General features: G+C 40.3%; 1 protein-coding gene across 3 annotated transcripts in view; it reads right to left on the bottom strand.

The window, feature by feature from the left end:
- The window catches only part of LOC124040014 (1-phosphatidylinositol 4,5-bisphosphate phosphodiesterase epsilon-1-like), an 83,885-nt gene that overhangs the window by 44,431 nt on the left and 26,513 nt on the right, over nucleotides 1-12,941 (bottom strand). For all 3 annotated transcript variants that reach the window (XM_046356713.1, XM_046356711.1, XM_046356714.1), the window contains one exon: nucleotides 5,075-5,388. In XM_046356713.1, the coding sequence (XP_046212669.1) occupies nucleotides 5,075-5,388 (314 nt within the window). The remainder of the gene's footprint in view (nucleotides 1-5,074; nucleotides 5,389-12,941) is intronic.

Raw genomic sequence — 12,941 nt, 5'->3', positions numbered from 1 at the left:
TGACAGCATGCCAGGGTGGATTGAAGAGGTCTTGAAAAAGAAGGGTCAATACAGCAAATATTGACTCTTTGCATCAACTTCATGTAATTGTTAATAAAAGCCTTTGACACTTATGAAAAGCTTGTAATTACACTTCACTATTCCATAACATGTGACAGAAATATCTAGACACAGAAGCAGCAAACTTTGTGGAAATTAATATGTGTCATTCTCAAAACTTTTGGCCATGACTGTATATTGATTTAATATACCTTTAAATGTAGGATGTTCCAAAGGGCCACATCAGCAGCTTGTATGCATGGAGGCCTGGAGATGCTAAACATGTTAAATGTTAATTAATGGTCAAATACCATGAGACAGGCAGATTTTTGCATGACAGTAACCGCCACAGCCCTAATGAAAGTCAAATGATACAGAACGGCTGTGATACTGCATGCGATTGAACAACAGCCAAAGTGCTGGAATTATTGTTGAGCTGGAGAACATTTTGGTGTCTATTGTTACTGCGGTCAAGATAATTAGCCTATGTCCTGGACAACATTATGTCAAGATTCCTGAGGTAAGATTATGGTCAGTGTACATTTAGATAATTTGTTTTCTTGAATAAAATGGGGCAAATCAGGAACGCGAAAATGGCTTGTTTATTTGTTTTTGAATAGAAATAGAACACACTGAAAATGGCTTATTTGTTTTTGCGCATCAAACAAAAAAAAGGATGGGGCTAAATGCAGAATGCCTGTCATTGGTTAACCCTTTGACGAATACGATCACATATTTGTGATCATTGTTGAGAGGTCCCTGCAAAGTACCATCACAAATAAGTGACTGGAACGTATGATGCAACAAAACGCATATAAACAGCATTGTTGTCTGAAAAGCATCTAAACAATGTTTTTGTACTGACGGGAGATAAGTCTTCGGAACTTTATTCCACCTTTTATTGTAGAAGATCAACGCAAACTTTATCATCCAAACATCACACGGAACACATCCAAACTCATTCCATAAACCAGTCTAAATAACATGCTGCGCTGACAAAAAAACTAAACATGGGTTAGCGACGTAACATCTAGACTAGTTTACAATGTACCACATCTCTGGTGAGCACAAGGGATGAATGTAATAATGTTTTGAAAAGAGATGTGCATCAGCTAAGCTGACAGCAGCTAAATTCTTTATGATGGCAGCCATGTTTGTTTATGTTAGACAAGCAAAAACTCCCTGATCACAGAATGCCATTCACTAGAAGACACAAATATACAAAGTCAAAGATGGCTGTCCTATTGCCAGAAAAATATTTATTTACTTAGTTTAGCCACTTTCCAGCATATTAACATTTTCAATGTACTTGTTACAGTGCATACAAGAGCCGGAGCAAATCACTTGACAAGTTGTTAACCGATTTTGACAAATCACAAGGAAAATATAATGTTATCACCTCACAGATCATCACACCAAATACAAGCCTACTGCCTAGCCTAACTGCAGCATGAAAGCTAAACAGGGATGAAACCATTTTAGGGGGGTATTCAATTCCATGTGGGGTAAAAAAAAATGGGGGAAGGCATCGAGGGGGGATATGATGCAGGAAATATTACGATGGGGGATTTATGAATAAATATGGGGGGGCAAACAAAAGTTAAATAAAAATAAAACCCCTGGAAAGGAGGGTCTGAGCTGGCAACCCTTAGGTACTATATTTACAATCTGATGCCGCGTTTAAGACAACTAGGAACGTGGAAAAAAACAAGCTTCGACTGGTAAAAATATTTTTGATCCCTCAACAAAATGCAAATTAAATTACTTAAAAATCATACAATGTGATTTACTGGATTTTTGTTGTAGATTCCGTCTCTCACAGTTGAAGTGTACCTATGATAAAAATTACAGACCTGTAAATGCTTTGTAAGTCGGAAAACCTGCAAAATCGGCAGTGTATCAAATACTTGTTCTCCCCACTGTATAAAAAAGTATTTAGTCAGCCACCAATTGTGCAAGTTCTCCCACTTAAAAAGATGAGGCCTGTAATTTTCATCATAGGTACACTTCAACTATGACAGACAAAATGAGACAAAAAACCCAGAAAAATCACATTGTAGGCAACATGAAGTCCTATGAGTGTCATCTGATGAAGATCAAAGGTTAGTGATTAATTTTCTCTCTATTTCTGCTGTGGAAGGGTAGCCTAGTGGTTAGAGCGTTGGACTAGTAACCAAAAGGTTGCAAGGTCAAATCCCTGAGCTGACAAGGTACAAATCTGTCATTCTGCCACTGAACAGGCAGTTAACCCACAGGCCATCATTGAAAATAATCATTTGTTCTTAACTGACTTGCCTATTAAAATTAAATTTAAAAATTGTGACTCCTCTCTTTGGCTGGAAAAATGGCTGTGTTTTTCTGTGACTAGGTGCTGACCTAACATAATCGTTTGGTGTGCTTTCGTCGTAAAGCCTTTTTGAAATCGGACGCAAGAAGTTTCTTTAAAATGGTGTAAAACACTTGTATGTTTGAGGAATTTTAATTATGGGATTTCTATTGTTTTGAATTTGATGCCCTGCAATTTCACTGGCTGTTGTCGAGGTGGGACGCTACCGTCCCACTTGTGCCAGAGAGGTTAAAACACATTTAGCATCTCCTGGCTTGCAGACATGATACCACTGATGCAGACCTATGGAACACCTACATTTAAAAAAAGTATATTAAATAATATATAATTAATTAATATAATAAATAATTAAGTAATATAGCCTACACCATCACAATAAATCCATTATTGATTTTCGACAGTTGTAAAGAAACATGATATGAAGAAAAAAAGGTAGTCTATTTCAGAAGAACAGAATAGCATACTCTGCGTTGTCCTAATGTTAGGCCCTGATCTGGCTATGCCATATGGCTGTGGGCTACACTAGTTCCTTTAGCAAACAAAAGTATCTTTGAATTCCGTGGCATTATTTTACAGTATGAAGAATACAATTGAAAATAGCTGAATAAAATATAACAAATATTTTCTCCAAACGTTTGAGGCAGTGCACACATGCGGCTATTCTATGTTGAGCAGTTAACAAAGAAACAGGTACACCTATGCTTAATTTAGCGTTATGTAACTTTAGATGTGATACAAATGTTGGACTATTTGTTTAGATTTGTAATACATTCTTAGGCTGCATGATGCGACTAATGATGATTTGAAAAAAGGAGCATGAAAGCCATTAGCTCTGCTTAGTTTTTTGCACAAGTACTATTGGGAAAATCTATCATCCTGAGCAAGCACTTCTCCCACATGGTGACCTCGGATGTCACCTACTAAGGAAATGGCGTCTATAACAGCATTTGCAACATTTAAATGCAACTAAACATTTATAAAAAGCAAACTATTATTGTGGTTTTTGAACTATCATTTGTTAACAAGCACGACAGCTGTACTTTTAGTTTATGGTTGACACAAGTCCAAATCACATGATCGCATCCAACTGGTATTTATGGCTTCACAACTGGTAAATTCCCAACTCCTACAAAGTTACAAACGCAGCATCAGATCTGGATCAATGGCATTTTATTTTCCGGCTGTACCGAAACGGTACCCTAAAACTGCAATACGTACCAAACTGTAGGTTTGGAGAACCGGGGGTGCAGTTTGATTTCCTCCAAAGAAAACACTTCAGAGACACTAAATAAAGTTAGAGCCCCATTACAGACGTCACCCACCCACCCATCCTCCTCCCTCGTTTCCAGAAACGACAGTCACTGAGAGACGGTACCAAAGTGATAGAGAAGCGAAAACATTCCTCTTCTCCCTCTCCAAGTGTTTGCAGTAAATTATTTGAATCCAAACGGACATTACAGCTATGTTTCTCAGCGTTATAAACCGTTTTGGCGGTGGACATGAAAGCACTGGTAGGCCAAGTAGATTAGAGGCAGGCACATACTTTGCAGAGCAGCTGATATTCTAGATATCGATGGGAGGATGGGAGTTGTGCTAAGTCAGTATTAAATGGTGGGAGATCGGTGGTGATCTAAAATAGGCTCTAGCTGTTATGTGGTGTCCCTTTGATAATAACACAGGGGTTGCATCAGAATGACAACCTATAATCGACTGGACTAAAAACCAAGCGGTACTTTGATTTATAGTACATCATATTGGCGTCATTTGATCAGTGAATAAAAACCTACACAATGTACTTACAAACCTGATTCATTTGTTGTGTGCGCTATTGCATTTGATAGGGTTCAGTTTTCCCATGATGGAACTATTACATATTCAAGGTTGACAGAGAGTTATTACAAACCCACCATAGGAGCATATTGTTTGTCAGAAATAACCACTCCAGACAGCTACTACAGGCTCAAACAGTCCAATAACTTCCCCCAGTTTATCTGCTCCAGTTTGGGAAACTGGGACACAGCAGGTAACCCACCACACAGTGAGTCCATCTCATCATGCTGTGGAGGTTGTCAGACTTGTTCTCTATTGGGAAGAGTCACTCATTTGATTCGAGCTCTGCCACATGCTCAAAAATAGTCAGGATGCACATTTGGGGAATTTATTTTTTACTCCCTCTGCTTTGTTCACTTAATGAAAGCCAGCTGATGTTAAGACATGCAACCTAAAGATGACATTTCCACTTCTCCGCTCGGTACTCCGTGCTTGGGACTGACCTCATTCCGATGTGGCAGATATGTTTTTCGTAGTTGTTTAATCTCAAAATCAATCAGCGTAGAGTAGCTCAAAGGGCTCAGTTTAGTGTAATCACCACAAGTATGAGAAAAACTGTCAGAATAAGATACACTATAGCACGAGGTGGTCAATTCTACAAAATATTATAACTCCAACATTACTGTCAAGTGAGAACCTTGATAATCTAGTACAAGAGTGATCACCAATCTTGGTCCCGGAGAGCAACAATGTGCGCAGGCTTTTGTTCTAGCCCATCATTAACCCACATGACCCAACTTCATTAACCATCAAGACCTTCCTTATTTGAATCCCATCCATTAGATATTTAGGACAAGGATTGTTATTGACCACTCAAAGCATAGTAACATTAGCAGATCCTCTCTACAATAGTCTCACCTCATTGAATCGTGTGACCAGGTCCTCCACAGAGTTCCTCTGGGTCTGCGTGGGCAAGGCCGGACCCGACAGCGAGGCCTCGAGGCTGGGGTGCAGGTGCTTGCTACAGTCGGGGCTGCCCAGGTCCCTAGTGAGGAAGCAGAGGTAGTCCAGGGGTAAGATGCGTCGGTACAGCTGCCGCTCTTGCTCCGTCAGGATCCGAGCAATCTCCTCGGGGAACTGGATCAGGTGGCACAGCTCGGCCAGCTCCTTGCTGATGTCCATCATGTTGGGCGGAAGGGCGCTCGACACTGACATGCTGCACATCGGACGCTCTGAGAGACAGACAGATGTACATAGTCAACTAAAAATGTTAACTTCAATGTCAATGCCAAGGTAATATTAAACATGGTGAGAAAACTGAACACCACGGTCTTTCATAACATGTCTTAAACTCCATAGTTCAGACATTAAACTTCAGTGCCCTCAGCATCCCACATTTATAGTACCTACTGAAAGTCTACCCTTGCACAGTTCACATTCTGCTGCCTTAAATTTCAATCTAAAACATGATTCAATTGTGATTCATTCTCCATTGATCTACACATCTATTTGCAAAAGTAGTAGTTCTTGTGATTTAAGAATAACTTTCCCTGTAAGGTCCCTTTGGACCAATGAATGTCAAACAATGATTGAACCTCAGACACACCAATGAGCTTTAAAAAGCATGTCTAGAATACATTTTTAGACAGGCGTAGATCAGGGGAGATTAAGAAATAATTTGTTAACACTGAATAACTGAATATCCCTTTTAGTATGGTCCAGTATTGTAATTCCTCTTTGGGTGGTGGGTTCCCACTTAGACCACTGTGCCACTAGGGAGCCCAAGGCACTACATCTCAGTGCTAGAGGTGTCCCTAGACACCCTGGTTCGAATCCTGATGATATCACAACCGTGATTGGGAGTCGCATAGGGTGGGAGTCGCATAGGGCGGCGCACAATTGGCCCAGCATCGCCCGGGTTTGGCCGGTGTAATCCGTCATTGTCCCCCCCGCGGGACGGTTGAGCTAACGTGCGCTAATGTGATTAGCATGAGGTTGTAAGTAACAAGAACATAGACATATCTGATATGTGCAGAAAGATTAACAATAATTTAAGCTAACTGCAATGTCCAATTTACAGTAGCTGTTACAGTGAAATAATACCATGCTATTGTTGAGGAGAGTGCACAGTTATGAACTTGAAAATGTATTAATAAACCAATTTGGCACATTTGGCCAGACTTGATACAACATTTTGAACAGAAATACAATGGTTCATTGGATCAGTCTAAAACTTGGCACATACACTGCTAAACTGCGCCTAAACTGAAATGATGCATTGTGGCCTTTATCCTGCATTTCAAAGATGGAGAAGAAAAAAACGTTTTTTTTCTTTGCATTATCTTTTACCATATATAATGTGTTATATTCTCCTACATTCATTTCACATTTCCACAAACTTCAAAGTGTTTCCATTCAAATGCTATCAAGAATATGCATATCCTTGCTTCCAGTCCTGAGCTACAGGCAGTTAGATTTGGGCATGTAATTTTAGGTGATTTTTTTTTTTAAAGGGTCTGGATCCTTACGAGGTTAACTGACTTGCCTAGTTAAATCAAAAATTGAACCATAAAATCTAAAATCACCCAAACACCGCAAATATCTGGGCATCCTTCCGCACTGAGCTGGAAAAAAATGGAAACTGCTCAGGGACATCACTACAAGGTTTAAGATCATTTTTAAAAGCCACTGAATTCATTGGCTGAGCTGATAAACTGTGCATGGATTAACATTGTATTCACTCCACATTACTGGCTTGCATGACAAAGTGAAAAGAAAGTCTGTTAAAAATTTTTAAAAACATTCCAAATCAACCATTCTGTTTGCAACAAGGCTGCTACAAAACAAAATGGCAAATAAAAGTTTTTGGCCTAAATGTCAAACTTCAAATCGAATAAAACTTAGAGTGAAACGGGGACTGGGGAATTTGTCAGAATAACAATACATATGAGGGAGAAAAGCCCAGGTACAAAAGTTTACGGAAAACCTGCCTCAGTCTTCTGAACACCTAACTCTGGGACATAGTTGTATTTTCCAGTGAGAAAATTAGGCCTACTGTACACAAATTCTAAGGGTCAATTGCCGCTTAGGCAGTTTTAAACACCAGAAAAGTTGGTTCTGTGTATCATCGATATGAGTCAGAAACATTGTTGTCAATTATGACACTAAGGGTTCAATTAGATTTCAAATCTGATGTTGTATTCCGGTCATGTGACAAATAACAGGTCAGTGAAATGTTTACTTAGAAGCCCTTTAACCAACATAGTTACGAAAAACAAGGGTTAAGAAAAAGATTGACTAAATAAACTCAAGTAAAATTAAAATAACGAGGCTATATACAGGTTAGTCGAGGTAATATGTGCATGTACAGCGCATTAGGAAAGTCTTCAGACCACTTGACATTGAGCGTCGCTGCACAGATATTTCAAGGCATCTTCAGAGAAGTTCGATCGGGTTCAAGTCCGGGCTCTGGCTGGGCCACTCAAGGACATTCAGAGACTTGTCCTGAAGCCACTCCTGCGTTGTCTTGGCTGTGTGCCTAGGGTCATTGTTCTGTTGGAAGGTACACCTTTGACCCAGTATGAGGTCTTGAGCACTCTGGAGCAGGTTTTTTCGCCAAGGAGCTCTCTGTACTTCACTCCATTCATCTTTCCCTCGATTCTGACTAGTCTCCCAGTCCCGGTCTCTGAAAAAAATCCCCACAGCATGATGCTGCTACCACCATGCTTCACCGTAGGGATGGAGGCAGGTTTCCTCCAGACATGACACTTTGTATTCAGCCAAAGAGTTCAATCTTGGTTTCATAAGACCAAAAAAACGTGTTTCTCATGGTCTGAGAGTCCTTCGGTACCTTTTGGCAAACTCCAAGCTGGCTGTCATGTACCTTTTACTGAAGAGTGGCTTCCATCTGGCCACTCCACCATAAAGGCCTGATTGGTGGAGTGCTGCAGAGATGGTTGTCCTTCTGGAAAATTCTCCCATTTCCACAGAGGAACTCTGGAGCTCTGTCAGAGTGACCATTAGTTCTTGATCACCTCCCTGACCAAGGCCCTTCTCCCGATTGCTCAGTTTGGCCGGGCGGCCAGCTCTAGGAAGTGTCGTTGTGGTTCCAAACTTCTCCATTTAAGAATAATGGAGGCCACTGTGTTCTTGGGGATGGTCAATGCTGCAGACATTTTTGGTACCCTTCCCCAGATCTGTGCCTCGACCCAATCCAGTCTCTGAGCTCTACTCAATTCCTTCAACCTCGTGGCTTGGTTTTGCTCTGAGCTCTCTCAATTCCTTCAACCTCGTGGCTTGGTTTTGCTATGACATGCACTGTCAACTGTGGGACCTTATATAGACAGGTGTGTGCCTTTCCAAATCATGTCCAATCAATTTAATTTACCACAGGTGGACTCCAATCAAGTTGTAGAAACATCTCAAGGTTGATCAATGGAAACAGGATGCACCTGAGCTCAATATCAGTGGATATTAAATTTAGAATTAGCGATCTAGCTAATGCGTTTTAAGTTTCCACTTAATCAGATGGAGAATTAGCCCCAAATAAATTAGCCTATGATATTAATGCACATAAAGATGTAGGCAAATTTATATCTATTGAACATAGGAAAAATCTGAATTCTGGAGCCCTATTTTAACAATAAAATAACAATAAATGCTTATTTGTCAACATGCAATTCATGTCAATCAATGGATTATATTACACATCAAAATACCTTGAACCATGCATTCTGGCATGAACAGGTTAGATTAAACAATGCATTTATCGAAAGCCATATCAGAAGTCTATTGACCCTCAATAAAAGCACTGAATGACTTTATAAAGATGACTATTTTTTCTATTGTGTGTGCGCCGCAATTTTTTTATGGGTGCTACCAAATCGTGTGTTGGTGCCACCAACTAAGAAGCTTTCAATTACTGTAGCATGAACCATGGTATGATGAATCACCTGGCTATTTACAGTATATTGACCCGAGCAGAGCACAGAACCTTCAACAGGAAGTCTGACGTTACTCAACGCTGCAGTGGTGACAATCAGGGCCGGATTAAGAAATTATAGCCCCCCCCCACTGTTGAGTTAGATTATTAGGATACAGGTGCAATTTTGAAATGTAGTTGTGCATCAGCAGTGTCTCTTGCTATGTCAGTCACTGAATTGACCATGTCAGCAAAAAATCTTTAGGCTAATTTACCAGTCTAGCCAGCTATCTAAGCTTGTAGTAACCATGGCCGAACACTGACCAAGCATGCAGGGCACGTGCCCAGACACCCTAACCTCCAGGGGCCCCCCTTGATTTTCTTAGTCACTCTCACTAGATATCATTAACATGGCATAAATTATGGCAAAATGTGTAGAATCGCAGGTAATTACAGTGCCTTCAGAAAGTATTCACACCCCTTGAATTTTTTCCACATTTTGTTATGTTACAGCCAGAGTTTAAAATGGATTAGATATTTCGTTTTTCTTCCATTGGCTTACACACAATACTTCATAATGTCAAAGTGGCCTTTTTCTAAATGTTTACAAATTCATAAAAAAAGGAAAAGCTGAAATTTCTTGAACCAATAAGCATTCAATCCCTTTCTGATGGCAAGCCTAAAGGAGTAAAAACATGCTTAACAAGTCAAATAATAAGTTGCATGGATTCACTCTGTGTGCAATAATAGTGTTTAACATGGATTTTTTTGAATGACTACCTCATTTCTGTACCCCACACATCCAATTATCCGTAAGGTTCCTTCAGTCGAGCAGTGAATTTCAAACAGATTCAACCACAAAGACGAGGGAGGTTTTCAAATGCCTTGTTAAGGAAGGTCACCTATTAGAAGATTGGTAAAAAAAGCAGATACTGAATATCCCTTTGAGCATGGTGAACTAATCAATTACACTTTGGATGGTGTATCAATTACACCCAGTCACAAAGACACAGGCATCCTTCCTAACTCAGTTGCTGGAGAGGAAGGAAACCACTCAGGGATTTCACCATGAGGCAAATGGTGACTTTAAAGAGTTACAGAGTTTAATGGCTGTGATAGGAGAAAACTGAGGATGTATCTCCACAATACTAACCTAAATGACAAAGTGAATATGAAGTCTACTACAAACAGAATGCATGTTTTGTACAATGATATAAAGTTAAACAGCCAAAAATGAGGCAAAGAAATTAACTATGTCCTGAATGCAAAACGTTATGTTTGGTGCAAATCCAACACGTCACTGAGTATCCCTTCATATTTTTAAGTATGGGGTGGCTGGATCATGGTATGGGTATGCTTGTCATCTGCAAGGACTATGGAGGGTTTTTTTGGATAAAAGGAAACGGAATAGACCTAAACACAGACAAAATACTAAAGGAAAACCTGGATCATTCGGCTTCCAACAGACACTGGGAGACAAATTCCCCTTTCAGCAGGGTAATAACCGAAAACACAAGGCCAAATATACATTGGAGTTGCTTACCAAGAACGTTCCTGAGTGGCCTAGTTACAGTTTTTTCTTCCGTTGGAAGATTTGGCGCATGCTGCAGTTGGCAGAGAGCGTATTTTAGAGACAGGTGGGACTTCTTTGCAGAAAGTACAGATATTGTTTTCCAAAACCAATCTTACAGGATTTTTGCAAGGATTTTGTTTCAAATATTTTTTTATTAAACACACACAAGAATGGTGTATAGGTATACATGACAGGTATACAATTCTTATCTAAACATAAAGGAGCATACAGGAACAACAAGACCCAGAGTTCTGGGTGCAGAACAAATCATACAAAACACGACATACAAAACAAGTACACGTAGAAAGAGAGAGGGAAGATGTCGCTCCCCCCCCCCTCCAAACTGCTCGGGTGGTAGGGCCAGCACACGCTGCCCAAAGGTAGATTAAAATTTTACAATTGAGAGTGCGTTAATAAGTACAAATTCACAGCGCCGACTCGTCCAAGTAGGAGGAAAGGCTGCCAGATTTGATCAAATGTTGATAATTTATTGTTCAGAATATATCTAATTCTTTAAGTGTACAGTGTTTGCCAATTTACTGAGCCATAATTTGGTAGAGGGCGCTTCCCTCCTTTTCCAAAACAACAAGATTAGTTTTTTTGCCGAGATGAGACCATACAAGATTAGTTGTTTTTGGGGGTTGGATAATCCGTTTAGGGACTCAGATACTCCCAGGATTATCAGAAGCGGGTCTGGATCTATTGAAGTCTCCAAAACTTCAGAGAGGATCCTAAAAATTCCACACCAATAACCATGCAAGCTAGAGCATAGGGCAAAGCAGTAGAGTAGTGTACCCTGCGTAGCCTGACATTTATCACATGTAGGGGATGTGTCAGGAAATATCCTATGCAGTTTAGTTTTGGAATAGTGTAATCTGTGTAATACCTTGAATTGTATGAGACGATGTCTGGAATTAATGGAGCATGTGTGGATATACTCCAAGCTCTCTTCCCAGTCTGCCACTGAGATGTCAGTCCCTGGTTCTTCCTCCCATTTTGCCTTGATGGCATCAGTAGAAGGTGTGCTACCAGATTGAAAAGCATCATATAGACGCAATATCAGTTTCTGAGGTGGGGCATATTTTTATGCATCCGTCAAACATGGAAGGTTTAGCATTCCCAAATGTTGGGAGGTGTTTTCTAACGTAGTCTCTAATTTGTAGGTATCTGAAAAAATTACTTCTGGGAAGATTATAAGTTTCCCTCAGCAGCTCAAAGGAAGCAAAGGTCCCTTCTATGTATAAATCCCCTATGGTGCTTATCCCCAACTCTCCCCATCGCTCAAAGGTGTTATCAAGGTTAGAAGGGGCAAAGGAGGGATTCCTGGCGACAGGGAGCATGAATGACATTGGTCTGAGCTCAAAGTGGACTTTAATTTGCTTCCAGATTCGGACTGTGCTATGTATTATAGGATTGTTACAAAGTGACATCTCCAGATTGACAGGCGACAAAATCACAGCGCCAATAGAGAAGGGGTGACACTCCTCACGCTCCATACTAAGCCAGCTGGGTGCCGGGAGTACGTCATCCAACAGAAACGTAACAATGCGGAGGTTAGCGGCCCAGTAATAAAATATAATATTTGGGAGAGACAATCCTCCTTCCATCTTGGATTTACAGAGGTGTTTTTTACCTATCCTGTGTGTTTTATAATCCCAGATGAAAGGATTGATAATTGAGTCCAGTTGTTTATGAAATGATTTAGGTATGAATACTGGGATGTTCTGATATAGGTAGAGCAGTTGTGGGAGGAAGACCATTTTAATGGCATTAATTCTTCCGAGCAGAGAAATTGGGAGAGTTCTCCAAAATAGTATGTTTGCTTTGAGTTTTTGTATCAGAGAGGGGAAATTCTCTTTAAATAGTAAGGAGTATTGTTTGGTAACTACAATTCCTAGGTAGATACATTTTTCTGAGGAGGTGTTCTAGCCAGGAGGTATTTTGCGACCGTATGGGCATTAATTCACTCTTGTTCCAATTTATTCTGTATCCCGAGAAGGTACCAACCAAATTGATCACATCAAGAATAGCTGGGATACTAGCCTGGGGTTCTGTTACAGAGGAGGATGTCATCTGCTTATAGGGAGATCTTATTTAGAGTATCTTTAGTATTATAGCTGTGTATTGCTGCATGAGATCTAATCGTCTGAGCGAGCGGTTCGATAATTAGGGCGAAGAGCATAAGTGACAGCGCACAACCCTGCCTTGTCCCCCTGTTGAGGTTAAATCGGGGCGACAATGATTGGTTAGTGAGTATTCTGGCACAGGGGTTCCTATATAAAAGCTGGATC

Source organism: Oncorhynchus gorbuscha, linkage group LG07 (genome assembly GCF_021184085.1).
Source record: "Oncorhynchus gorbuscha isolate QuinsamMale2020 ecotype Even-year linkage group LG07, OgorEven_v1.0, whole genome shotgun sequence".
NCBI classification, from domain to species: domain Eukaryota; kingdom Metazoa; phylum Chordata; class Actinopteri; order Salmoniformes; family Salmonidae; genus Oncorhynchus; species Oncorhynchus gorbuscha.
The sequence above is the reverse complement of the archived record's forward strand: the minus strand, read 5'-3'. Positions and strand labels throughout refer to the sequence as shown.